The 26,727-nt window shown below is 38.4% G+C and overlaps 1 protein-coding gene across 1 annotated transcript; it reads left to right on the plus strand.

Moving 5' to 3' along the window:
• Nucleotides 1-26,471, plus strand: kctd12b (potassium channel tetramerisation domain containing 12b). Its single transcript, XM_073820894.1, has 3 exons — nt 1-258; nt 449-1,300; nt 25,339-26,471. Exons 2-3 carry the CDS (start codon nt 466-468, stop codon nt 25,839-25,841), a joined length of 1,338 nt encoding a protein of 445 aa, XP_073676995.1. The 5' UTR covers nt 1-258; nt 449-465; the 3' UTR covers nt 25,842-26,471.
• Nucleotides 26,472-26,727: the final 256 nt, after the last annotated feature.

Genomic DNA, 26,727 nt, shown 5'->3' on the forward strand with positions numbered 1-26,727 from the left:
GCGAGTGGAGCAACAGCGACAGCATCAACACACTCACCCTGTGAGAAATCCACCATGACGCTTTATTACGTACATCTGCTTCCTCAATGGACATATTCCAAAACATCTTCGTGACATTTACTCACAGACGGCTCTTTAGATGGCATTTTCCCCAGTGCTTGTTCGGTAGGTTTCTGTGAACTGAACGTGGACGATTGTGGACAAATGAAAGGAACATCATCTGAAAACTGAACTCTTGCTTGGCAGCGTTTGACACCGGTGAGCTTTTGTGAGCTTCACATGATTTAAAACTCATTACTGAAGGATTATTATGTGTAAAATGTGTTTTGAACTGGCGTATTGTCAGTTCACTGGGATATATCTGACATTACAGTATGCAATGTTAAACTAATCTTACATTTAGTGTTAATTTCAGTTCCTAAATTGACTTTTTTAATCTTTCCCAAAGTCTTGTATTATAAAAATATGGCTTTACCTGACAATGCAAGTGGCCTTCCTGCAGAGGACCTGGCCTTTCCAGAAATTATTGAGCTAAACGTCGGGGGTCAGGTGTATATCACTCGCTACTCAACGTTAACAAGTGTGCCAGACTCTCTCCTCTGGGAGATGTTCAGCCAGAAGAGCACCAAGAGCTTGGCGCGTGACACCAAGGGTCGTTTTTTCGTCGACAGAGACGGCTTCCTGTTCCGTTACATTCTGGACTATATGCGAGACCAGCAGCTCGTCCTCCCGGACCACTTTCCAGAGCGAGGACGGCTGCAGCGAGAGGCAGAGTTCTTCAACCTCCCTGAACTTGTGAAGCTGTTGGCGCCAAAGATCAGCAAGCAGAACTCTCTAGGCGACGAGGGCTGCCAGAGCGACCCCGAAGAGTCCTCGCCCAGTGCGGACATCACCCGGAGCCTGGGGGCGGCCGCCTGCTCCAGCCTGGCGATGGGCGCGGGCGACGGCAAGTGCTCCGGATTCATCACCGTCGGCTACCGCGGCTCGTACACCCTCGGACGCGATAGCCAAACAGACGCCAAGTTTCGGCGAGTGGCTCGGATTATGGTGTGTGGGAAGACGGCTCTCGCCAAGGAGGTTTTCGGGGAGACGTTGAACGAGAGCCGCGACCCCGATCGGCCTCCGGAGCGCTACACGTCCCGCTATTACCTAAAGTTTACATTCTTGGAGCAGGCTTTTGACAGGTTAGCCGACGCCGGCTTCCACATGGTGGCCTGCAACTCCACAGGGACTTGCGCCTTCGCCCACGAGCAGACTGATGACAAAATCTGGGCCAGCTACACCGAATATGTATTCTACCGTGAGTGATCTTAAACCTGCGCCTCCTCCCTGCCTCCCAGACCCGAGAGAAGCTTCTAGGTCACCATTCCCATTACCTTCACCAGACTTTCCCGCATCAAAGCCCTTAATGCCTCTTACCCGCTGCGCTCGAGTAACCTTTCTTCCCTTCAAACGAGCCCCGTTGATCTTCCCCTCACCGAGAGACTGCCTTCCCCTTTCTCAGCTTTTGAGAAGCGTACTGTTGCTGATGTATTTTGTTGAGCTGAAGCTCGAGCCATTCGAAAGGGCTCCTCTTATGTCACTCAAATTGGACATATTATAAAGCTTTTGAGCTGTTCGTGATGGGAAATAGAGATGTAATAGATTATGTAATGTCGGGTCGTTATTATCATGTGGAACCCTTTAATGAGGCCAAAGGAGAGGGAATCCACTAGGTTATAAATCCATCTTTGCAGACAGATGCAGTCACTGAATGTGGATATTCAGCAGTCACTGTGAGACCAAAAGATGAAACAATGCAGACTACTTCAATTGGAAAAGCCATTTGTGACCCTGGACTACAAAACCAGCCATAAGGGTCAACTTGTTTTTGTTAAGATAGGATAATATTTGGCTGAGATACAACTTTTTGAAAATCTGAGGGTGCAAAAAAAATCTCAGTATTGAGAAAATCAACTAAAGTTGTCCGAATGAAGTTTTTAGCAATGCATATTTTAATATATTTATGGTTGGAAATATCTTCAACACCTAACGATTTTGTCCATAAAGAAAAAATCGGTCATTTTGACGCATACAATGTATTTTTGGCTTTTGCTGCAAATACATCTGTGCTACTTACGACTGGTTTTGTGGTCCAGGTTCACGTTTTACATTGAATATATTGATGTGTCAAACTATTTTAACTAGCATTATACAACTAATGAATAGTGTCAAGATTTTGGTAGGTTTTGGATTTAATAGCCATCAATTGCACAGAATGGCATAAAGCCACCTGAAAGTGCAGTGAGCTGTATTGGCTGTGTTATTAAGCTTTCAGTGTTTTACTTGTGTAATTTTTAGGTCCACGTGAGTTTCCAGTTCAGTTGAACGATAGCTATACTGCATCTTGTTGTTTATTACCAATCCGATATTTCAGTTGCATATCATTTGCGTATATTCTTTGTTGTTGTTTATTAAGTTAAATGCATTCGATTTGAATTTGTCAATTAAATTTAACGATACATTTGAAATTATACTTAAATTGATGATTCAGGTGCATTCAGTAATTGATGTTTGGATATTTAAGCCACATAGCCATATATTTTCGATTATGCAGATGATATTAGTTGTTTTGTAATTAAGTAGACATTTCCCTCTTCATTAAATGTGATGCCATTGTTTGACGCAGAGTTAGACAGTGACTTTTAGAGCTTTAAATTTCAGGTATTTCCATTGTAACCTCAGGCCAGAATTACCATTACCTGAAACACAAAATCTCACAGTGGAATTTAGTTATGAGATGTCATTTGGGATAATACATATCAGCCAGTAATTTATTTTATGTCAATCAGAAATGAACTCAATCCCTTAATCTTAATTTCCTGAGAGTGTTTTAAAGGTTACATTCGGGCATTGTTTAAAGTGAAGTACTAGCCTCAAAGTGTCTTTATGGAAGCATGAATAAAAATTAGCATTTTGTCCGAAATATAAAACAAATGTATGTGTTTAGTGTACAAGAACAGGCCAAAAATGATATACGAACACATTTCCTGTTATATCAATTAAATGAAGATGAAATTGTAGAAGCAGGTTAATTTTTTTATTTAGACAAGCTAGTCCGTTTCAGTGCCTCATTCACCAGAGAAATGTCTATGTTAAAGACAAGATACACTCTTGAAAAAAAGGTGCTTTAAAAGGTTCTTCACAGCGATGCCCTAGAAAAACCATTTAGTCAAAGGTTCTTTAAAGCCACAAAGAACCTTCTGCGAAACAGAAACGTTCTTCAGATCTTAAAGTTCTTTATGGAACCATTTGAGACAAAAAAGTTTATTCTATGGCCTTGTGAAACACCTTTATTTTTAAGAGTGTAAGAAACAGCATGAAACTTACTAAAATAGATTGATGTTTATGTCTTCTGTCTTATAAATACTTGCTAGCATTTTTTCCAGGGTGAATATGGGGGTAGATCTGCATTGCTCAGTGAAAGTTGGAAAGAAAATGAAAGCATTACATCAGATTATTAAATTTCTTTCTCCAATGAATTCTTCTGTTATCACGCTGCTTCCCAGTTTCTCTCTTTCAATTTGTTCTCGCGTTCCCTCCGCAGAGACTTCAAAGCGTGAGCATAACTACGGCCAGAATGAAAACCAGGACAAACCTATAACCAGCTCAGTCAAAGCAGATTACCCAGCCAGCCTTTGTGTTGCTGTGTCTAATCTATCTAATTAAGATCGCGCTGGCACGCTGAGCTGCTCACGTTTTACTCCAGCGAGGAACTAGGGAGCAACATATTTAAATATCTTTTCGGTTCAGTAAATATAGAGATGATTCAAACATACGACCCGAGATCACTTATACAAGAGCTGAAATTATCCAGCTGTCTGAAACTTTAACATCCCTTGGAATAGACCCATAGCATAACCTCAATATGGTCAACCATCTAAAACATCACTGATATTAAATATAATGAATTTGAAAGTTAATAAGCTCAAGTAACATCACAGACGAAGTGTCCCATCCCTCATTTTCCCTGTCGTCTCAAAAACTTTTCACAGTCCTATTTTAATTGTAAATATGTTACAGCTTATGAATGCCGACTTATTTCAGTGTTTGTAGATGCATATCACAGCAGTGTGTTTTAAAATACATCTAAGCTCTGTGATATAGTTAAATGGTGTTGATTCTTCTCTCTGGTCAGCGGTATAATTGTTGCATTGTGCGCTAATGCTATTTATAGGGTCTAGGCCACAGCTATTAAACAGCATTGCAGCCATTCTGCCTCTCTATGAAGTCCAAAGTCATAATCATCATGGGGCACTAATGGGAAATATATATCCTCATAATCATAATAGGACTTTTCAATGACAGAAATTTTCCCTGATTCACTGAAATCATTCAGTGTTCTTGATGTGATGGTGCTTTGATTGATCAGCTTTACTAATTAAAAGATGCAGTGAGGGAGACTTGAAACTTATCTGCTGAGGTTGAGAAAGAGGTAGAACCTCTTTAAGTCTCTATGTTTTCTCCAGAGAAATTTCAGAAGAGACCATCATAATTCATTATGGACACTTTTATTCGCATTCTTTCAGAATTATATGAGCTACTAGTCCGAAAGTCTTCAAGGAAGGTAATGATTGCTATTACAAAATCTGCCATGAATTAGAAACGAAAATTAATGGTGTCAAATAAGAATCCAATAATATCCTACTCGAACTGAAATGCCTATTTTTTAGCGCAGCAGAATCTTATTGTATTTGTAGCTGATGACTGGAGGATTCAAATTTGATGCCATTACTAACTTTTGGCTCCATATTATGATAGAAATTGCATTAACATTCCTGTGCATTTTCTTCTCTCTTACTGCATGTCAAAAATAATCTCTTCAGTTTTTAGTTTATGGCACTGTCACACTCAGTGGCGTCAGCCCCGGGCCCATATGCAAAATATTTTTTACGGGCCCACCAATCATTATGGGCTCTAACTCGGTCAACTTGTTGATTTTTCTTAAGTACATAATGTTACGTGAATATTCACAAGCTGTTTTATTTATGGTTTAAATGCTTGGAAATAATATTTAACGTTTTCAAGTCCATTCATTATTTGTAGCAGACTTGTGTGCTACAAATAATGAATGGACTTGAAAACGCCTATAAATTCCGTCAATTTTATGATAAAATCCAAACAATAAATGTGTTTTTAGGCTCTTTAATTTGTATTGAGATAACTATATTCGTCTCAGATCAAGCAGCATGTGAATCAATGATCTTTTCCTCTTTAATATTTGCTGCACGAAATAAAAATATAAAAATATCTGAATGCATGTTAACATTTTTTAATAAAAACGATGTCTTATGAAATCGAGTTAAAAAAAAAGTTTAAAAAATGTCTATAAAACCTCTTGTGAATAAGTCAGAATAGTAGTAACATAACATTTAGCCTACCTCAGAAAAGCCAACAAACCTATAACTTTGCCAACATTGTTTTATTTTTCTCATAAATCATAAAGTAGTAATTTAAAGCATTCTATATATTTATCATGTCTGTGAGGCAAATATTCGCTGAGTTCGATATTATTTTTGTGAAGCGCTCCTCCTCAAGACAGAGACGGCAGAAAGCGCATGTTTGTTTTCTTTTTTTTACAAAAGCACAACGTTTTGTTGATATTGTGAATAATAAAATAAAAATAAAAGACCTTTTGCCGTTCCTAATGATGTATTACTTTTACCTTTATGAGCAAAAATGATGCCGTATTTTAGGTTTCCACTGTTATTCAGAAAAAAAAATGAAAGTGCATAATGTAAACCCGTCCCTGGTCCAGCAAAGTGAGCTTTCGCTTCCAATCTTCGCACAAATGATTGGATATGCGTCTAACAGCGCATATTTATCTAGGTTACATGTTTAAATTAATATTGTGAAATGCATAAAGTATCGTTGGTGTGAAAGAGTTTCAAAGAGTGTGAAAGAGTTTTTCCAAAGTAAGAACAAGGAAGCTCTGAGGTACAGTACAAGCGAAGTTAAAAGCAAACCTAACTTGATGTATGGTTTGCATTTTGCAATCTTTGCATGTTCCCAGTTACTAGTTACATTATATAAAACTGCATAATATGTGACCCTGGACCACAAAACCAGTCATAAGGATCAATTTCTTTATAAATCATCTGAAACTGTAAAAAAAAAAAAAAAAAGCTTTCCATTGGTATATGGTTTGTTAAGGACAATATCTGGCCAAGATACAAGTACTTGAAAATCTGGAATCTGAGGGTGCAAAAAATCTAAATATGAAGAAAATCACCTTTAAAGTTGTCCAATGAAGTTTTTAGCTATGCATATGCATATTAATCAAAAAATAAGTTTTGATATTTACAGTAAGAAATTTGCAAAATATTTTCATGAAACATGATCTTTACTTAATATCCTAATGATTTTTCGCATAAAAGAAAAATCTATAATTTTGGCCCATACAATGTATTTTTGCTACAAATATACCCGTGCTACTTAAGTCCAGGGTCACATATAAGCATAGTATGATGCATTCCTCCTGTTAACAGTCTCTAAATAAATGTCAGAATACCTCACATTCTTTGGATCTCTTGCATCCACTGATCTGTGCAAAGTATTCAACTAATATTTCAATAATACAGTGAAGATAGTGTCTTTGCCTCCTGAGATACAGTAGTAAATAGTTTCAGCTGGTACACACTCATAATCACGATGCAAAAATACCACCGTTCACAACCAAATAACATACAATGAAAAAAGACCTGTGGAGGCAGAAGGATGTGGGTGGACTTGAACTCAGGTTCAGACTGAGCAACTGAACCATTAAAAAAAAGACATTAAAGCAACTGAAAATAGCATTTAAAATGATTTTAGGTAAAACACACAAGACTGTGAAACGTCTTGGTTATATACAGAACCCAGGTTCACTCAGTAGAGAGTGAGACATATGGCAGCTATAAAGCTATAAAGTGCCTTGTTCCATCCTGTGGGAACCAGGGTTACATGCAAAACCATTCCCTTTCATAGTTTCACTCAACACTGCATCAGTAAGAACACTGTACCACAGCGCTGTACTACAAAGACATTGATCAGCCTGTGAACACATAGACAGGCTTATAAAGGAATATGAACTGACACCTGTTCAGACAGAGGTAACCTGGGAACCAGTAGTTAAGGCCATGCTCAAATTATAAAATCAGACAAATGATTTGAAGAAGCCCAGCCTGCCTTCATACAAATTTCATCAAAAGCTGAACCCTTAGAAAAAGCCTGAATAGAAGCAACACTTCTAGCAGAGTGAGCTTGAATGCTAAGAGACAAAATTAACATACATGTCTCATAAACAAGAGAAATTGCATCCTTCACCCAATGCAACGTCTTTTGTTACCCAGCATCAACACCCCTGTGGCGGCCATCAAACAAGCAAACAGCTGATCATATTTATGCCACTGGCTTGTGCAGTCATTGTAAATTCATAACGCCCTCATACGAAAAAGATGAGAGCTTTCAGCCTCCTGCGACTCAAAGGGTGAAGGAGAAAAACCACAACTTGAGAGTCAAATAAAGCGAAAGCGATCTTAAGGTAAGTAACCGAGGTTAGTTGCAACAAAAACTTTACCAGACTGGGAGCAAAATCCATAAATGATGGACTGCAGACGTAAAAGAATACCGAAGTGGAAGCTGTTACTTCTTGCCCAACTTATTAACGAAAACAAGGATATAATCTAAGAAAATTTGATTATATCAAAAAAGATGCATGGGAAAAAAATATGTATGCAAATAAATACAGCGTGTTTCTAAAATGTTAACGTTCCGAGGCAGATTGCTGGCAACAGCTATTTTAGCCCTGCTGAAAAAAATAATAAAAACAATCACAGAATTTGTAATGGTTTTACTGGTTATAATAGGTATTTTCTGTGATGGTTTCTATTGTTTTCTTTTAGCAGGGAGGATAGAATGTGATTTGGTCTTAATGACTTAACTCACTTCACTAAGATTTAGGAGCTAGTTTTAGCACTAAAACACTGTGAAATACTCTTAGAGCAAAAATTTAGGAGTCCCAACTTTAGGACTGAAGTGCCTTTTTTTCTAAATCTGCAAGTCATGAGCTACTTTTATCCTTATCCTTTATCCTACTTTTAACCTTATCCTTTTGTGAATATGGGCCCTGAATTATATCAGAGTCTGACACCTTTTATGATTATAGATGAAAACCCCAAGAAGGAGAAATCACTCCCCACCACATACATCTTAAGAGATCTAATCGAGCGCTGTTCAAAAGTTTAATCCATGGATTCCACAATTCTGGTCAGGGATGCTTTACGAAGCCCTGAGCCTGATGCCCCAAGATTGGTCCTTCAGAAGAGACGCCAGATCCAAGAACCAAACCGAAGTTGTTGACAACTGCGAGCAACTCTTCAGCCTCTGATATTCTAGCACAGGGGTGCCCAATCCTGTTCCTGGAGATCTACCTACCTGAGTTCAGTTCTACCCCTGATCAGGTGCTCCTGAAGATCTAAATTTAGTTGGTTCAGGTGTGTTTGATCAGGGATTTAGTTGGATCAAGGGTAGGCAAGTTCGGTCCTAGAGTGCTGCTGTCCTGCAGAGTTTAGCTCCCAACATAATCAAACACACCCGAACAAGCTAATCAATATCTTCAGGATTACTAAGGCTATTGGCAGGTGAGTTTTTTCTCAGAGTTGGAGCTGAACTCTGCAGGACAGCGACTTTCTAGGACCCCTGAGCTAGACTTTGTATAACTCCTCCTGTTCTTATCAGGCTCACTCTGAACGGGATTTGAAATGGCATTTCCAGCATGGAAGGTGGGCGCACTAACAAGGATGCTAAAGACAGCAGCCTCTAGCCTCAGTCACTTGTGCACCTCTTGAGATCAGGGGAGTGAGGTTTAGGGTGTGTTCACACTTGTAGTTTGGTTGGTTCGTTGCCATTTTTGACAGTGAATCTAAAGATACCAAACCTAAAGGCATAGTGATACTTTCACAACCTGATTGGTCGGGTATTTGGTTGGGTATTTGGTCCTTGTTCCATTTAATTTCATCCGAACCGCACCAGAGTTCATTTGGAAGCGCACCAAGACCCATCATTTTAGTGATCTCGGTCCGCTTGTTTGGTGTGCACCTGGGTTTAGATGGCAGCCTTCACACTTACTCAAATGAACCGCACTAACAGAGCAATCACACCAGAGTTCATTTTAATCTAACCAAACATGACAAGTGTGAACACACTAGTGATGCGCGGATGGCGGTTATATCCGCGGGCGCTGCGGATAATCCGCGGGTCGGGTGGGTCGGGTAATAAAAAAAATGCATTCTGATTATTTGCGGGTGGGTCGCGGGTGGATGAGATAAATCAATAATGATGCAAATATTAACTACATTTTCTAAAACTTGAACGTGTTTTAAATATGTTTTTCATCAGGCAGAGACGATTTCATTTGTGTGCGTGTGTGTGTTTGCCTGTTCTAAGTTTTTGGTGACAGAAACGTTGACATTCCATATAAAGTTTGAAGGGAGTTATGCCTGTGCTAATGCTATTGAGCACGGTAATGCAGCGGCGTAGTGCATTGGTCGCTTTGCGTTTACCCACGTCTCTGATGCGCATCATTCAGAAGTGTCCTGCATTAGCCAAAATCATGACAGTCCAACACATGAATAGCTAATTCAGTCGCATGTTAATAAATTGAAATATTCCCTAAAAACACCCAGTAAAGACAGTGATGTGGTCAGGACCGTGGCGCCGGCTTCTTTTGAAATATATTTGACGATTTTGCCTGATGCGTCCATGCTGCCTGTTCATTCTTACGCGAAAGCATGTCAGGCTAGGCGCGCAGTGGTAGGCTATAATTATTATTGATTACTTATTTGAATCAGTAGATTATAATGAAAACAATACCTTAAAAATGAAAAGAAGCAGATTTTTACGCTCAGACCTTTCTTAAACTGGTGAACCCCTGTAAACTTCAGTCCAAGCATGCGTTCAAATACTAAGTTCAGAGCGGCTCTAATAGAGAGAAAACCCGACCGATTTCGTCAGAGATTGCGGAGAGTCGCATCCAGATGTCAGTTAATGTTATTCTTTTCTGCATGGATTTGGCTTAAAATCATGAGTGATAAACGTATAAGTGTGCAGCGATTTGCAGATCAGCTGAATCAATCTGCTGTTAACATGAACCATCAATTTATCATATCATCATGCAAAACTAAGAATTACAATAAGTGTAATATGACGATCGGGTGCGGGTCGGGTGCGGTTATCTAAATCAGAGAAAAATATAGGTGCGGGTGGGTGGCGGGCGGATAATTTATTTGAAGCTGCGGATTCGGGTGACGATTGAGCCCATCCGCGCATCTCTAGAACACACCCTTACTCACACAGCTCTTACCAACTGGCCTCCAGGAACAGGATTAGGCTCCCCTTTTCTAACATATCTCTGCTCCACCAAGCTAAGAAAGGTCTATCAGGAGATCCTAAAAAACGGTGTGGCAAATGGGCACTATGACTGGCCAAGAAGCTTTAGTCAACTGTGTTTCCTGCCAGTCAACCTTGTATCCTTGGCATGTGACACCACATCCGAAAGCTCTTCGTAAGCACTTTTGCTACGGGGTCATCTTGCTTACGTTGGTGGGCAGTGCTTACATTGGCCAATGAATGGCTGTAATTCTTCACAGGCTTTTGTGGGGTTCACCCATATGCATTTATTAAAAGAGCTTTCACATTTAAAGGGGTTGTCATAAGGAGGGTCAGAGACGTGCGGATCCATTTGCAGCATTTATTGAGAATCGTCAACAAGCAAGAGTAATTACCGGAAAACAGGAACAACGTAGGAAATCCAGTAAACAGTTCAATACTCAGGCAATGGTCGCAATGGCAGGTAGCAGGAATCGTCAACGGGGTACACAGTCCAGAGTCATACACAGAGAATCCAACACAGAGATAAACGCTTAGAATTACGACCATATGGAACGATAAGACTTCGCAGAGTGGCTGTGTGTGTGAGAAGCTTAAATGCATGTGGGTAAATGTGAAACAGGTGTGTGCAGCAATCAGTGCAGTGGGAAACGAGGAGCAGCTGTGTGCAGTGATTGGTGCAGTGGCTTATGGGGATTGCAGTCCAGAATGTGTGTGCAAGAGTTCATGATGACAAGACGACCAATACGTGACAGAGGTCCTATTATGCTCTTTTACAAAGTCTTTATTTTGTTTAGGAGGTGCACTAGAACATGTTCTCATGCTTGTAATTTACATTATTACAATAGCTTTCTCCCAGGCTGGCACAAATGCTTCAATTAGTGATGAAGGTCTGCCTTCCGAAAAACTAAATGTGTTCTGATTGGTTAGCAGTCCCACTGCATTGCGATTGGCGAAAAGACAGCGCTTCAGTCCTGCCAGTCCCCTTCTCAAAGCAGCAAGTTCTGTGTACAACTGGGCGAGCTAGATTAAAGTGACTCTCACATTTTATGGATATTTTTCTTACAAAAACACATCAGATCACCAAAGGAGGCTTTTACTGACCCCCTTCGGAGCCATGTGAGGCACTTTATATTATGGATCGACTTGTTTTGGACTGATGGAGAGAAACACTAGTCTATGCCTTTCTAAAGCTTGGGAGTGCCAGGATTATTTTTAATATAACTCTGATTGCATTCGTCTGAAAGAAGGAAGTCATATACACCTAGGATTCATGGAGGGTGAGTAAATAATACGCTTCAGTATTGTTGGTCCTATCGTCATAAGGCTACTGAAGCTATCTACACTGTATGATGAATAAATCTTTTACCACACACTGCACACGTCTACGGCATGGCTCCGACACGAACACCGATGATTGTCACTCTAGTCAATGCATGTGTTTTCACCCTCTATACCGAATACATCAACGGCATGGCTACTGGAGCGGTTTGCTGACACTTTAGTCAATGCTTGCATTTATACGAGCCACCCTGCTACTTGCTAAAGCATCCCAAAAACGGCTGTCCATGCTACATCGCTAAAGTTAGGCGAATCCCCCATCCGCCAATGATTTGAATTTCAGTAGGCGGGATTTACGTTGTGACATCATAGCATCTGGAAAACAGACGTTGCAGTCCAATTGAGCAGTTTTTTTTTGTAGTTCTTGAAAAGGGATTTTTAAAAAACTAAATATCTCCCTTTGGAGTGGACTTTGAGATTTGTAACTTTGTAGATGTTTTTTTATGGCCAAACATACACACCACACACTGTTCATAATTCAAAAAATGAGAAAGCATAATGGGACCCTTTTAAAACTGCTTCTACTGCTGAACTAGAAGCAAGTGTGCAGGGAATCACCTCAACCATCTGGAGCCTTGAATCTTAAATCTGGCCTCTAATAGTCAATAATCTCGAGAAAGCTCCAAAGAGATTTACAAGGATGGGCGCTTACCTCTGACTGAAATGCTGTGCGACTTGCGCACCTTCACAGCTTTACACTAGACTGTCCTGCACTGCAGTGTTACTTGCCAACATGCGGATTGGAAATGCTTACAAAATTTGGATTTCAGCTAGGCTACTGTTTATTTTCAGACCTCTATTTAGATCAATCCATAACTGTTGCTCACATTCACACACATACTGTGAGTCAGATTGAGACTGGCATGTGCGTAATGAGTTAAGAATCCGTCATGGAACAGGCAGCTGTCACTGCAGATAAACAAGAGGCTCTGGGAGAAAGTTCAAAGAGAATCTAAAGACAAATATTGACACAGTGGGATTAATTACAGCCCATGTCTGCATTGTTCAGAAACACTTGAGGGAAAGGAGATGAGAACTGCACAGATGGAAGAACATGTACAGCAGTTCAATGATACTTCACCCGTAGCAGTTAGTTTGGTTTCTTGTCTGATCTCTTTGCACTGTCCTTCAACCCCTGAATAGCCTTCGGAAACCCACTGCAGCAACATTTCAATACTTAAACAGACATTTTCCACCTAAACCAGTGATTTTCAAATGGAACATTGCTTGTATTATACCCTTGAGTAGATATGACTACATATAGGTCTTTGTAAGCTACAATGTTTATTGTTATCTTTACTGCAGAACTTGCTGAATAAATTAGATCAATGAAATTTATAATGGTTTTAAGAGCTCATAACAATTTACCTGAGGTGAAGGAATATTCCAGGATCATAGACCAGGACTTTGGCTTCTATATCACCATCTGTAGTTAAAACAGAAAATTGCATGTCAATTGCATAATAGGTCTTAATAGTGGCAAGCAAGCCATGTGCTGAAGCGCTGCCCAAGAGACTATTAGCTTTGACCAAAGCTGTCCATGTTGTGTTTGTTTGTATTTGCCTTAAAATACACACTATCATGCACATTGTTGGATTTAAACCTGACTTTTTTGGTGTTGCTAGTGGTCTGTGTTTCTCAAGGCTGGGCTGTTTTACTCTAGAGACTGTGACTAGTGTGTGTTTACGCTCATCGCTTTATTCCACAGTATTTATCCTCAATCTGTGTTTGGAAGCATTGCAGTTGCTTTCATCTAGGAACAGTGTGTCTAGACTTTGTTCCACTAATACCTTTTCTGTTTGGATCAACAGTTTGCATGGCTTGTGTCTATAGTAGGAATATGTAGTTTTTATAATATAGTTTGGTTTGCATGGGTTGTTTAGATGTCTAGTCATGATATGTCAACATATAACAATGAAGAGATTAAAAAACAAGGTTAATTTATCTAAAAATATCGATTTAAAATTCAAACTAGTTTAAAAAGCGTAATATTTTGCAACTTTGAAAGCGCAGGTTTCCAAATTTTTGGTATCTTTCACTTTTTAGCTGGACAAAAATACAACAAAAACAAATCTAACAGTTAGTAAATAGAAGATCGACTGTGTTTTTGTATGGCGAACAAATATTGAGATTAGCCGGTTTTGAATCCAAAGCCATTAAAGTGTCCTCTGGAGGAGATGTGACTGCATCATAAAGCCATTATGAGTCGTAACCATAGAGACAATATGCATTTGTCTCTTTGAAAAGCATCTCGCAGCCCACTCAGGGCCAGATCACAGGCTCTTAACCAGCACTGGGTGAACACAAGATAACAGATACTCAAGACGCTGATTGGGTTTTCCATTCAGTCAGTAACGTTTACAGTTAAAATTGTTCAGAGTCTAATAATACAGAAAGTAAATATGGCACATTCTGCAACAGAACCCTGCAACATGATTATATTCACCGCAAGGCACAGCCTTGATTGCTTTTAGAAAATGGTTACTGTTTTAGCATTTTTCAAGAAAGCTGATTCATTTATAGATTCATAACAGCTTCTTGTGGAAATGGTAATAGTGGTGATATTGATTTAGCATATATTAAAAATAAGGAGTTAATTTTTATTTATTTTTTTATTCAAGTATGAAGAACTATGATGCAGTCTTTTAAGTATAAGGGTAATTTCTGGGATTCGGTAACATTTCAACTTGGAATATACTTTTTTTTTTCAACTACAGTCGATTCATTTTCTAAATATCCCATGTAATGAGGCACATGTCAAATCTCCAAAAATTATATTTTCCCACCTCAGGCATTAACAGCCTGAGCCTATGTTCAGTTTTTTTTTTCAAATTGAGACACTTTTTTTGTTCTCAACCCCGTAACAGACAAAATGATGTTTGGTTTAAAAAAGATTTTACACAGAACTTGTTAAAAAAACAAACATCTACCTATACTGCTCATCTGTCCCTGATAACAATAAAATGATAACAAATATAACGTATCATATTTTTTGTATTTTTACAGGACTGAAGCTAAGAATATGGTCTATGGTCTCTTTATTTTTGTAAAAGATATTTTTAATTTAAAAGTTTAATTTAAACCACAATTTTATTGTTTTAGTCCTTAACATGTCAGATAGCAATCAGCAAAAAATGCTTTTATGTTTGTTTGTTTTCCCTACATTTTTCAAAAAATATTAACGTAAGAAGGTGTGACGGGGTTGAAGTCTGTAACACATTTAAAGTGATACATTGCCTTCGGTTTTATTTTTTGGTTTTGTTTCTCTCTCATATTGGCCCCTTATTTCTGGGTCAACATATCTGCAGCCCAACACTGTCTTACTGCTCCAAATGTGGGAGTAATTTCTGATGTAGGAGGCTTGTCAAAGTTTAAGTGGACATATTATATATAAAAAAAATCTATTTATAACAGAAATATGAGTTGTCATGATTTTGGTAAATATATATTTGCTGAAACCATGACTATTTTATATTTCTTTTCATTAAAATTATACATAAATTAAGTAAATAACTCAACCCCATCACAAGTTTACAACCCCATAACAATGAGAAATACATATATTTGTGACGGGGTTGAGGTTTTTCACTTAAAATTACCTCTGCTCCTTATGTAGTTAGGAGAGTTGACCATATACATATTTTTATACTTACGGATCGTAATAAAATGTTTAAAAATAATCATTTTCCATCTTAATTTTATGTGACGGAGTTGAGTTGTTAAGCTTGACAGTTATCTCCCTGTCTATAATTTACTCAAAAATATGAATAAAAAGTATGATACTATACCAGCAGCACTATTAAAGAGACCTGAATGATGTGATTTCTGGTAAATAATGTCACATATGAGCAGAGTCTACATTATTACGGGTGTAGAATGGTTTTTGTGACAAGGTTGAATTCAAACTGAGGGACATAACGTTAAAGTCTGTTTTTTTTTTTTTTTTTTAAATATTCCTCACAAGAAAGGAACCCAAATAAATTAGCATTATTGCCAAAAATCACAGAGACTATGCATATTTTGGTAATAATTTTAGTACAAATTCAGTGAAGTGCCTCAAGGACATGCACAATGCTTGGTTTAAGATAGATATAAGACATTATTTTATGCTAAAAAGATATTAAAATGCAGTAATTATTTTTATTCATTAGAATGGGCTTACCAACGTATTGTGAAAAGCTTCGAACAATTAATTTTGGTGAACCACCACTTTGGAAACTGACTGGAGACTGAAATATTACAAATCCCAGGAAAATATATTCCCACAAAAAATATATTTTAAAAATAACTATCATCCCTTCGTTTGTATAGAAATCTATAGAAATTTCTGTGGGTGTTTTTTTCTGTAAACCGTTCCTTTTCCAGTGCATTTTGTGACAATTGAGACAGCTCACAACTGAAGGACATAGAAATATTTTCTAAGTTAACTGACAGCTTGTTAACAGCTGCTCTTTCTAGAAATGGACATTACTTTGAATGTTAAATAACATCTTGAACTGAGTTGTTGTTTCATGAGCATGATTGTGATAATGATTTTTGTGCACACACATAGACACACACTTGTTAATGAGAGCCTTGCTCTGATAACGCTTTGAAGCTGGTGATGGTGCTGTAGAAATGTGCCACCGAGAACAGATGGACTGCCTGGAAATGAGCTGAGGAAAAGATATTTAAACCCACTTATAGATCTTTAAAGAACAGCGATGAAAGGGAGCTTCCTTTCGCAGGTTCACTCAATGCTGCCAGCAACCCCTTCAACGACTGACGATTATCTGGTGACGATTGTCTGAAGCCTGAGTAGATTCACACCAATTCACTTGCTGTTGCCACTAATAGCGCCATCTGAGGCATGGCGTCAGCAGTGTCATGAAAGGACGTGTGTGTGTCATCACTCCTCAGATTTCTCTTTCTCCTGCGTGTAATGCTTGGGCATTCGTCATGCGCAAGTAGCACTTTAATGGACTGGTTGAAGTATTCTTACTTTGATATTTTTTAAATGAAAGCTTTGCTCGAGGCTTGTGTTCTTTTTGAGGAAAGAAACGGGCTGTCCCTCACTGCTCTAGTTCTGCACTTGCCAAAGTACTGTATGATCTGGAGTTTTGGGGATCGGATACAGAGCTGGAGGCTGTGGAGAGTGAGCAGACGCTCTCTCCTTCCCTTGTTCTCTCCAAACCATGTGCGGCGTATTCTCAGAGGAGTTTGCACACAGGGGGGTTGTGTTCGAGTCTGGAAGCTCATGATGGGAATTCTTTTAACTTGTATATGTTTACTAACACTGTCCCTGATTAGGCACTTTCTCCTGTTTTTAAGTGCATCTGCCTGTCTCCTCGCTGTCCTTTGGGATTCTTTGTCAGTTCTGCCACATTTCTCGTTTCAGACAGCAATAGTTAAACTGCATTTTTAATGATGCTTCACTTTCTTGTGTATTTTCTTGCAACAACGCCTTTGGAGTACAGGAGTTGTGCTCTAGTTTACATCAGTGATTACTAACCATGTTCCTAGAATCCCCAGCAGCACTGCACATTAAGCCCCGGTCAGACTACATCATTTTTTTGTCAGTTACAACTTTCACTATGTCAGATTATGCGATTTTGACTCATAAAATCTTGTCGTGTCGTAAACAAGAAACATGTCAGACCACACGATTCTACCTGACCCATTCATCACATGCTGTCATCATACAGTGACTGTGCTATGAGCATACCATATTGTGCCTCTTTTCCACGCTTTTTTCGCTTTTAAATAGCTTGTGAATGCCAGTGTGCATTTTACTTTCAGTTTTGAATTAGTGGCAATTCGTCAATTGATTGAATGGACAAAAACTAAACAGTACAACAAGCTCACTAATGCCTGTATTAAACATAGAATGTTTACAAAAAAAAAAAAAAAAAGAAACGAATATAAAAACACTATGGTATAAGCCTAATGCATTGGAAAAAACGAATGTTCTTCCAATGAGCTTCCCAAATAAACGACAAACGATTTAGTTTCTAAACTAGTATATTTTGCCAACTTCTTGACTTTCTCACCTCACAAGTCAACTCGACTCACTCTACAGTACTTGTGATAAATGAAATATGACTCCTGCCACGCTATTTGTGATGTGACTGTTGTTCCGTACACTGCATGCAGCCGCCTTTAGTTCCTAATTGTACTGTCTGTTCTCTGACTGAACTAAATGATTTTTATTAATATAAAACATCCCCACGGTGGGAAACCGGTGGTAACATGCCTACATGGACACATGCAGATGACAGTATGGAGTGTCAAAGAGAACTGAGGTAAAATAGTTTTTATTTTACCTTTTTTCTCTCATTGATTGTACGTCTATTACGACTCCTCCCACTGAATTTTCCCTTGCCCTGAATCTTCTCTCTCATTGGCTGTAGGTCTAATATGACTCCTCCCACTGAATTTTCCCTTGCCCTGTATCTTCTCTCTCATTGGCTGTAGGTCTAATATGACTCCTCCCACTGAACATTTCATTGTTATGCATTCCAACATTCCATTTGTTCCATTATTATGACTCCTCCCACCAAACATTCCATTGCCCTTATCTGCTCTCTCATTGGCTTAAGTCTATTATGACTCCTCAAGCTGAACATTCCATTGCTCAAATCTGCTCTCTCATTGGCTGTAGGTCTATTATGACTCCTCCCACCAAACATTCCATTGCCCTTTATCTGCTTTCTCATTGGCTTAAGTCTATTATGACTCCTCAAACTGAACATTCCATTGCTCAAATCTGCTCTCTCATTGGCTCTAGGTCTAATACAACTCTTCCCACTGAATTTTCCCTTGCCCTGAATCTTCTCTCTCATTGGCTGTAGGTCTAATACAACTCTTCCCACTGAATTTTCCCTTGCCCTGTATCTTCTCTCTCATTGGCTGTAGGTCTTATATGACTCCTCCCACTGAACATTTAATTGTTATGCATTCCAACATTCCATTTGTTCCATTATTATGACTCCTCCCACCAAACATTCCATTGCCCAGTATCTGCTCTCTCATTGGCTGTAGGTCTATTATGACTCCTCCCACCAAACATTCCATTGCCCAGTATCTGCTCTCTCATTGGCTGTAGGTCTATTATGACTCCTCCCACCAAACATTCCATTGCCCGTTATCTGCTCTCTTATTGGCTGTAGGTCTAATATGACTCCTCAAACTGAACATTCCATTGCTCAAATCTGCTCTCTCATTGGCTGTAGGTATATTATGACTCCTCCCACCGAACATTCCATTGCCCAGTATCTGCTCTCTCATTGGTTGTAGGTATATTATGACTCCTCCCACCAAACATTCCCTTGCCCTGTATCTGCTCTCTCATTGGCTGTAGGTCTTATATGACTCCTCCCACTGAACATTTAATTGTTATGCATTCCAACATTCCATTTGTTCCATTATTATGACTCCTCCCACCAAACATTCCATTGCCCAGTATCTGCTCTCTCATTGGCTGTAGGTCTATTATGACTCCTCCCACCAAACATTCCATTGCCCAGTATCTGCTCTCTCATTGGCTGTAGGTCTATTATGACTCCTCCCACCAAACATTCCATTGCCCGTTATCTGCTCTCTTATTGGCTGTAGGTCTAATATGACTCCTCAAACTGAACATTCCATTGCTCAAATCTGCTCTCTCATTGGCTGTAGGTATATTATGACTCCTCCCACCGAACATTCCATTGCCCAGTATCTGCTCTCTCATTGGTTGTAGGTATATTATGACTCCTCCCACCAAACATTCCATTGCCCAGTATCTGCTCTCTCATTGGCTGTAGGTCTATTAGGACTCCTCCCACTAAACACTCCATTGCCCTGTATCTGCTCTCTCATTGGCTGTAGGTCAAATATGATTCCTCCCACTGAACATTTCATTGTTATGCATTCCAACATTCCATTTGTTCCATTATTATGACTCCTCCCACCAAACATTCCATTGCCCAGTATCTGCTCTCTCATTGGCTGTAGGTCTATTATGACTCCTCCCACCGAACATTCACTTTCCCCGTATCTTCTCTCTCATTGGCTGTAGGTCCTCGCTGATGTCATGTTTTTGCTGCACAATTGTCACTCACGTGAATGAGCACCGATTTGCCTCCAATTTTAGTCAATTGTTGGCAATTTCCACGAAACTGTCAGCAAATGGGGTTATTTTGTGCAGTGTGAACTTGGCATTAGTGGCATCAGCCAATGAATTGATGTGAGTCTATACAGGCTTCAGACATTAGCTATTGACAGCATCTCGTTTCTTACTCAGGGAACCAAGGTTTCAAACAGAACCAAGAAGATTTCTTCTTTAAGTAAATCCTATAACAACATTTAAAGGTCACATTTCACCCCACAATGAAAAGAAAAAAAAAAAAACTACATAAAGAAACTTAAGGCTATTTAAAGCACATTTCTCAGAAATTCTAATTATCATAATGTGTCAGATGCATTGCATTATTTATTTATTTGTAATTCTTATTACTCTAAATAGTGATTATCATTAGATTTTCATTTCTGTACTATTTATACTTTAATTACAAAAACAACAACATCAACAACATATGGTTTGTAGATTAGAATCTGCACAAAATACTGGTAATACAACACATAATACTATGGTGTATAAATATTTTACAAATTAAATAATTTATCATTATTATTTAATTATTATTATTTAAATACAGTTACAAAATAAATTTGATCTTTTCCTTTATATCCATACATTGGTTACTGTCTGAAGTTTGCCCTGTCAGCAAATGATGCCACCGCCATTCAAAAACACTCATGACCAACACCCACAAAAGTAAAATAAAATATAAAATAAAAAAGCATGTTTGTGCCCATGATGTGACTCTGAAAAGAACATGTCTAAATACTGAGTGATGGCAGTCAGTGGCTCTGTATTTATTCATCCATTAAGGAGATTCAGAGAAACTCATGAGAGCTGCAGATTTTCTCTCCCACACTTCAAAATCTCACAAAACACACACCATCCCACGTTATATGGACACTGATTTTTGTGCGCGCGCGCACACACACACACATACACACACACATTGGTACAGGAGACAGATAGCAGGCAGCACTGGAATGCGCAGGATTTTTATTTAATTTTTTTTATGTGAAGCAGTCGTTTTTGTCGTTATGTAAGCAGGATTCAGTGCTGATGAGCCTGTGGCTGAATGAGGGTGTTTATGTGTGTGATTGGAAGCAGATGAAATGATACCAGAGCTCGAACACAAGTGAAAGCCAGGGGCATTTTCTCAACGCCGTACACAGCTGATCGTTTTCTCACACTTTGCATCGCTGATATAACAAACAAACATCAGGGGACACAAAACTGATTTGGCAGCATGTCCTCCTGGAAATCTTCCCAGATAAACAGCACCCAGTCTGGATCAGCTGTTTTCCACCTGTACATATGTGATCTATACTCATCACTTTTCCTTCATACATACGGTCAGTAGAGTAGCAGATGTCAGGCGCAAAGTTGCTCCAAATGTAATTGGACACTATTACTGTAATTATGTCGGAATAGTGTGATTTTTCTCCCAAAACAGTTAAGTACAAACCTCAGCTGATTTCATTGGACAGCTCAATCAAAAGTCATGATGGATTATATTTTATGTGTGCATGTATTTCCATATGCATTCTTCACATGTGAATAAAAACAAATGTATTTTGTTGCCCCTGGAATACAGGGGAGGGTACATTTGAAACATGAAAGTAATAATAATATGAAATATTAATTTCAAAAATATGTTCACTGTTTACAAAACCAGATGAAAACCAATAATGTCTTTAGAATTGGTGGTGGGAAGAAAAGAAAATAAGTGCATTAGATAACAAAACATCAAAGCATGTGTCATTATGTTAAAAAAAGTAGCACATGCATATTTGCCAAGCAAAGTATTTCACATCTGCTAAAACTCACCAAAACACAGGTGGATTAGAAATCATTGCAAAAATGACTTGGAGAACCGACGTTAGTTCTGAGAAAAGCACAGATGATATTTGTTTTGATATCCAGACATCTTTGAGAGTGACTTAAGTGTCCAAATCCATTTTCAAAGCAGAGACAACCCTTTGAAAATGCAAACAGAAAAAGGATGTAATTGGATATTCTGTGTGAAGTCCCTGTGGCCTCCGCAGGAGGAGCTCAAAAGCAGATGGACCTCTGTGAGGATTACCTGAGCAGTGTTTACACTGTCCAAAACACCAGACAGAATTTACCTATAGGCTGGTTTGTGGGGTTTGATGTGCTAAAGTGAATTTGTCAGGGAATGATTTGAGTCAGTGGTGTGGTTTGCTTCAAACGTGCTTTTTGGTAACATTTCATTTCAACAGTCCTTTAGACATCCTGCTACCTGGGTACCTATGATTAACTTTGCAACCTACATGCCAACTAACAGTCATTTTTTTTTACCAACTAACAGTCATTTTAATGCTCTACCAACAGAAATTCAACTAAGTAACTTTGCAAAATACTGTACATGTCAACTAACCCCAAAACTAACTAATCTAATCTCAAAAGCGCTATGTGGTCAAAAATGGTTGTGTTTAGGGTTGGGTGCAGGTATGGCTGTCTAATCCTAATACAACTCAAAAATACCCCCCCAACCTCAATCAAACTCTAAACCTAATGCTCACTAACAACTAAACACACAAAAAAAACAAGCAAATCCAATCCAAAAACCAAGCAAAATTAGCAATATCCAAGCAAAAACCACACAAAACCACCATGTAGTTGGGCTATTAGGGCAGAACCTTGAAAGTGGATTGAAAGAGCATCTCGCAAATATAGCACACACCAAATTTTGTTCCAATCAGACCTTGCTAAAGCAATATATACCACACAAACCTAGCCTAGCCTAAACCAGGCAAAAAACCGACAAGTCCAAACTGACATCAGATGAAGGGGGTCAGAAGAAGGCTTTGTTTTTATCTCTATAGCCCTAACCTCTAACCTCTACCTTAATCTTAACCTAACTGTCTACTAATACTATGAGAGTAACAATTGCAATCAAAATTATTCAACCCCCTTGACCTGCCAGACATTTTGCTCGGGAAAACAAAATTCTATGAAAACAATTCAACAAAGCCATCAGTTTCACATTTGAGTGCAACATTGATGAATCAACTTACAATTCAAATGGGCTCTAAATGTTCATGTTCAAAATTATTCAACCCCCAAAAGTCCCCAAAAGTCCACCCCAAATTTGGTGCAGAATCTTTTATTCTTTGAAACCACTAATAAACGTTGATGGAAAGTTGGAAGCTTCTGTCACCTCTCTACTGCAATCCTGGCCCATCCTTGCCTGAAAACGTTTTTAGATCACGGATAATCTTTGGTTTTCACTTTGCCGCCTGCTTTCTTCAAATTTAACCGAACATTTTCAATGAGAATTAATCTGGAAACTGAACAGACCACTCAAGAACATTCTACAACTGAACCCTAAACCAAGAATAAGCAGATTTGGATGTTTACTTTGGGATGATTGTCCTGCAGGAAAGTCCATTGATCATCAGCTTCAGTCTTTGCACCAAAGACATCACAATTCTTGTCAAAATGGCCTAATACTTCAAAGAAACCTTGATGTCCTTCATACGGTCATAATTTCCACTTCAAACTACAGTAAAACAACCCAATAACAGGACTGGTACACCTCAGTGTTTGACCATGGAGATGCTTTTCTTCTGCTCATAACATTTTCCTTGTTTGCACTAGACATACCATTTATCCATTAGTCCAGAAAGTTTAAGTTTGGTCACATCACTCCATAAAACATTCTTCCAGAGCTCCACAAGTCGATGCAAATGAATTTTAGCATGTTCAAGTTAGTCTTTTTGTTCTTCTTGGTCAAGAATGGCACTCTGTAAGATGCCCCAACGTGAAGGCCATACTTGTCTAGTGTCATTCTTATACTTTGCATTGAAATGTTTTTCCTCCTTTCGTTAGGTTATCTAGCAAGTTTTTGGCTGTACATTGCAGGGTTTTCCTCAGTTGTTCTGATCAAGCATTTTATGATATTGTGCATTTTTGTTCAACATCCTCAAATGGTTCTGGTTCAACACACTTGGAGTTAGGCTGCCAGCTGTGTCTCTAAAAACTTTAAATGTCTTGGAACTCTTCATATAGCCTTAAACTTTCTAAAGTAACAAAATGATTTCTTCCCTATAGCTTTTGAAAGAGCTCTGTTGACTTTGCCTACTCAACTTTATCACATGCATGGGCTAACTGTATGTATGTGTAACTGCCCAAGCTAATTCTGTTTTCTAATAGAGTTTCTAAAGGTTTAATTGTGTTTTAAGACAAATTTGTTCCCAACCATAAAAAAAATAAGTGACTAAAACACAATTGTTGAATAGAAGTTGAATTATTATGACATAGCTGTGTTATTAAAAAATCATAGAACTCAAAAACATTACATTATATATTGACACCATCACTTTGAATATGCCAGTAATCTGTTATAGATGCAATTTTTATAAAGTCCTGTATCTTCAAAAAAGCTTGTATTTGTAAAGTACTGCAGTGTCTAGGGGATTGAATAATTTCGATTGCAACTGTAGCTGACATTTGGTTGCAAAGTTACTTATAGTCAGTGTCAGGGAAAGTTACTTTTAAAAGTAATGCATTACAATATTGAGTTACTCCCTAAAAAGTAACTAATTATGTTACTTAGTTACTTTTAATGGAAAGTAATGTGCTACATTACTTTTTAAATATGGGCAGGGCTTGCTTGTTTGTTTTTAATATAAAAAGTTATATTTTTGGCAAATGTAAAAGCCTTTTCACACCAAAAGCCTCAGGCTTAGAGAAAACTAAATTGATGTCTGTACAGTAGACCGCAGAAGAAAAAAGTCTTCAGCAATTAAAAAAAGGAAAACAAATGTTAGATTATCTTGAGTAATATCTGCTTATTAGTATGGATGAACTGGATCATCAAACACATCGGTTCATAAAATGGGATTAAATACATAAAGGATATTTGTATTATTGAACATATTTAATTATTGCAGGTTTGCATTGATTTTCAGTGTTTTTATTCATTTTGAAGAACACTGTATCTGTTTTTTAGCGAGTGAGATGAATTAATGCATGTTCACATTTATTCTAGAACTAAAGGAACATCTTACAATTTCTCTCAACATGGGGACAGGAAAGCTTATTAATCAATAAATTTGGGGAAAAGTAACTGGCGTTACTTATTTCAAAAAGTAACTCAGATATTTTCTTGTCAATTAAAAAGTAATGCGCTACTTTACTAGTCACTTATAGTTAGTAATATTATTCCGTAACTTGCGTTACTTGTAATGCGTTATCACCAACACTGCTTATAGTTAGTAGAATGTCTAAAATAAACTATCAAAATGAAATATAACCTGGTTTCTGCACATTAAATGCTGTAGATTTGTTTTATTTTCCTATTGCATGATTCCAAATGTGAAATGAAATGTGTGTGATGCACAATCATATTGAATTGATCATAAACTCAACTGTTGTGCAATAGATTATTTTGTAGCACACACACTGTGCCACCAGTCTGGGGTGTCGCTAATATATGTATATTTTTGTTTTTTTTCTATTTACAGGAGGCAAAGCATCCATGTTGCCCTGCTTCAGTGATCCCGATATTGACAGAGCAGTGGAGGAGACCATATATATCCCACATATGTCCAACGTCTGTAGCCAGGATGACACAAACATTGCCTTTGACCTAGACAATGAATCTCTTTCGGACCCCCTTCCACCTCTTCCTCCACCCCTTCCACTTCTGGACAGCCCTGAACTGCCTCTGCCCCGGGAACCGAGCCCCCCTCCGCTGCCCGCAATCAGTCCAGCGCGACCCACCACTTTGCCTCTGAAAACACTGCCCCGACCCACAACCAGCAGCACCACGGCCTCCACCTCCACCGCCATCACCAGAGAGAATGGAGGACCGCTGAGCAAAGACCCCGAAGAAGAGGAGAAGAAGCAGATGGAGGAAGAGTTAAAGAAATGCATCGATGATTTCCGGAAAATCCGCATCCCAAGACTGTTCCCAGACCGCAAGAGACACTGGCAGAGTGATCTGCTCAAAAAATATAATGCATAATATGGATAAACCACCCTGATGAAAACACCAGCATTCTTTGGGCTCTGGGTCTTGTTGCATCAAGACATAAGCAAGATACTTTGCCTAGTTTTGGCATAAAGGATTCACACTTTGAACATGAACCTGATTAAAACAGCGCACCTGTGCATTTTTTTGTGTATTTGTTGCTCCGTAATGATTTCAGATTCACTTCCTGAATGTTACTTATTTAATTACCTATGTTATTTCATGATTAAGTATTGATGATTACGTTTGTTTTGTTTTGTTTTTGAAAGGACATGAGGGTGAGTAAATAATTTTCATTTTTGGGGTGAACTATCCATATCAATACATCAATACATGAGTCCAGAGTCTATTAGCAAATCTTCCTTAAAGCCGGTTTGTTTGAAACGTATCAAGACATCCTGAATTCAAATGTTTGTGTCTTTCAGGCTGTGTTTGGTTTTGAAATGCATTGGTTTATTTTTCATGCCTTTGATGGTTTAAGATTTTTTAAAACATTTTTACGTCATAAACTGTGAGTCTGATTCTTGTATCATGAATAAATTATGGTAAATTACATTTACTGGTTAATTTAATAGTATGGACCACAAATATATGACACCAAATAGTTCCTTCTGTAATAGTAAATAAAGCATTAATACCTTAAAGCTGAAGTGTGAAATTTCTGACAATTTCTGAGTTAAGATACTCAAACAAACAGTGCACAAGAAATGGTTTGCTGAAGTCACAGTGTTTACATATTTAAAAGGAATCAAATAGGCATGTCTGCTTTTCCTGACTTTCATGTAATGTCATTTGAGTGCAACACAAGGAATTTACTACACGGACAATCCTCCCTGTAGTAATCCTGCCAATCCAAGTTACCCCAAGTAACCTGGGGTTG

This window comes from Garra rufa, chromosome 16, assembly GCF_049309525.1.
Source record: "Garra rufa chromosome 16, GarRuf1.0, whole genome shotgun sequence".
NCBI classification, from domain to species: domain Eukaryota; kingdom Metazoa; phylum Chordata; class Actinopteri; order Cypriniformes; family Cyprinidae; genus Garra; species Garra rufa.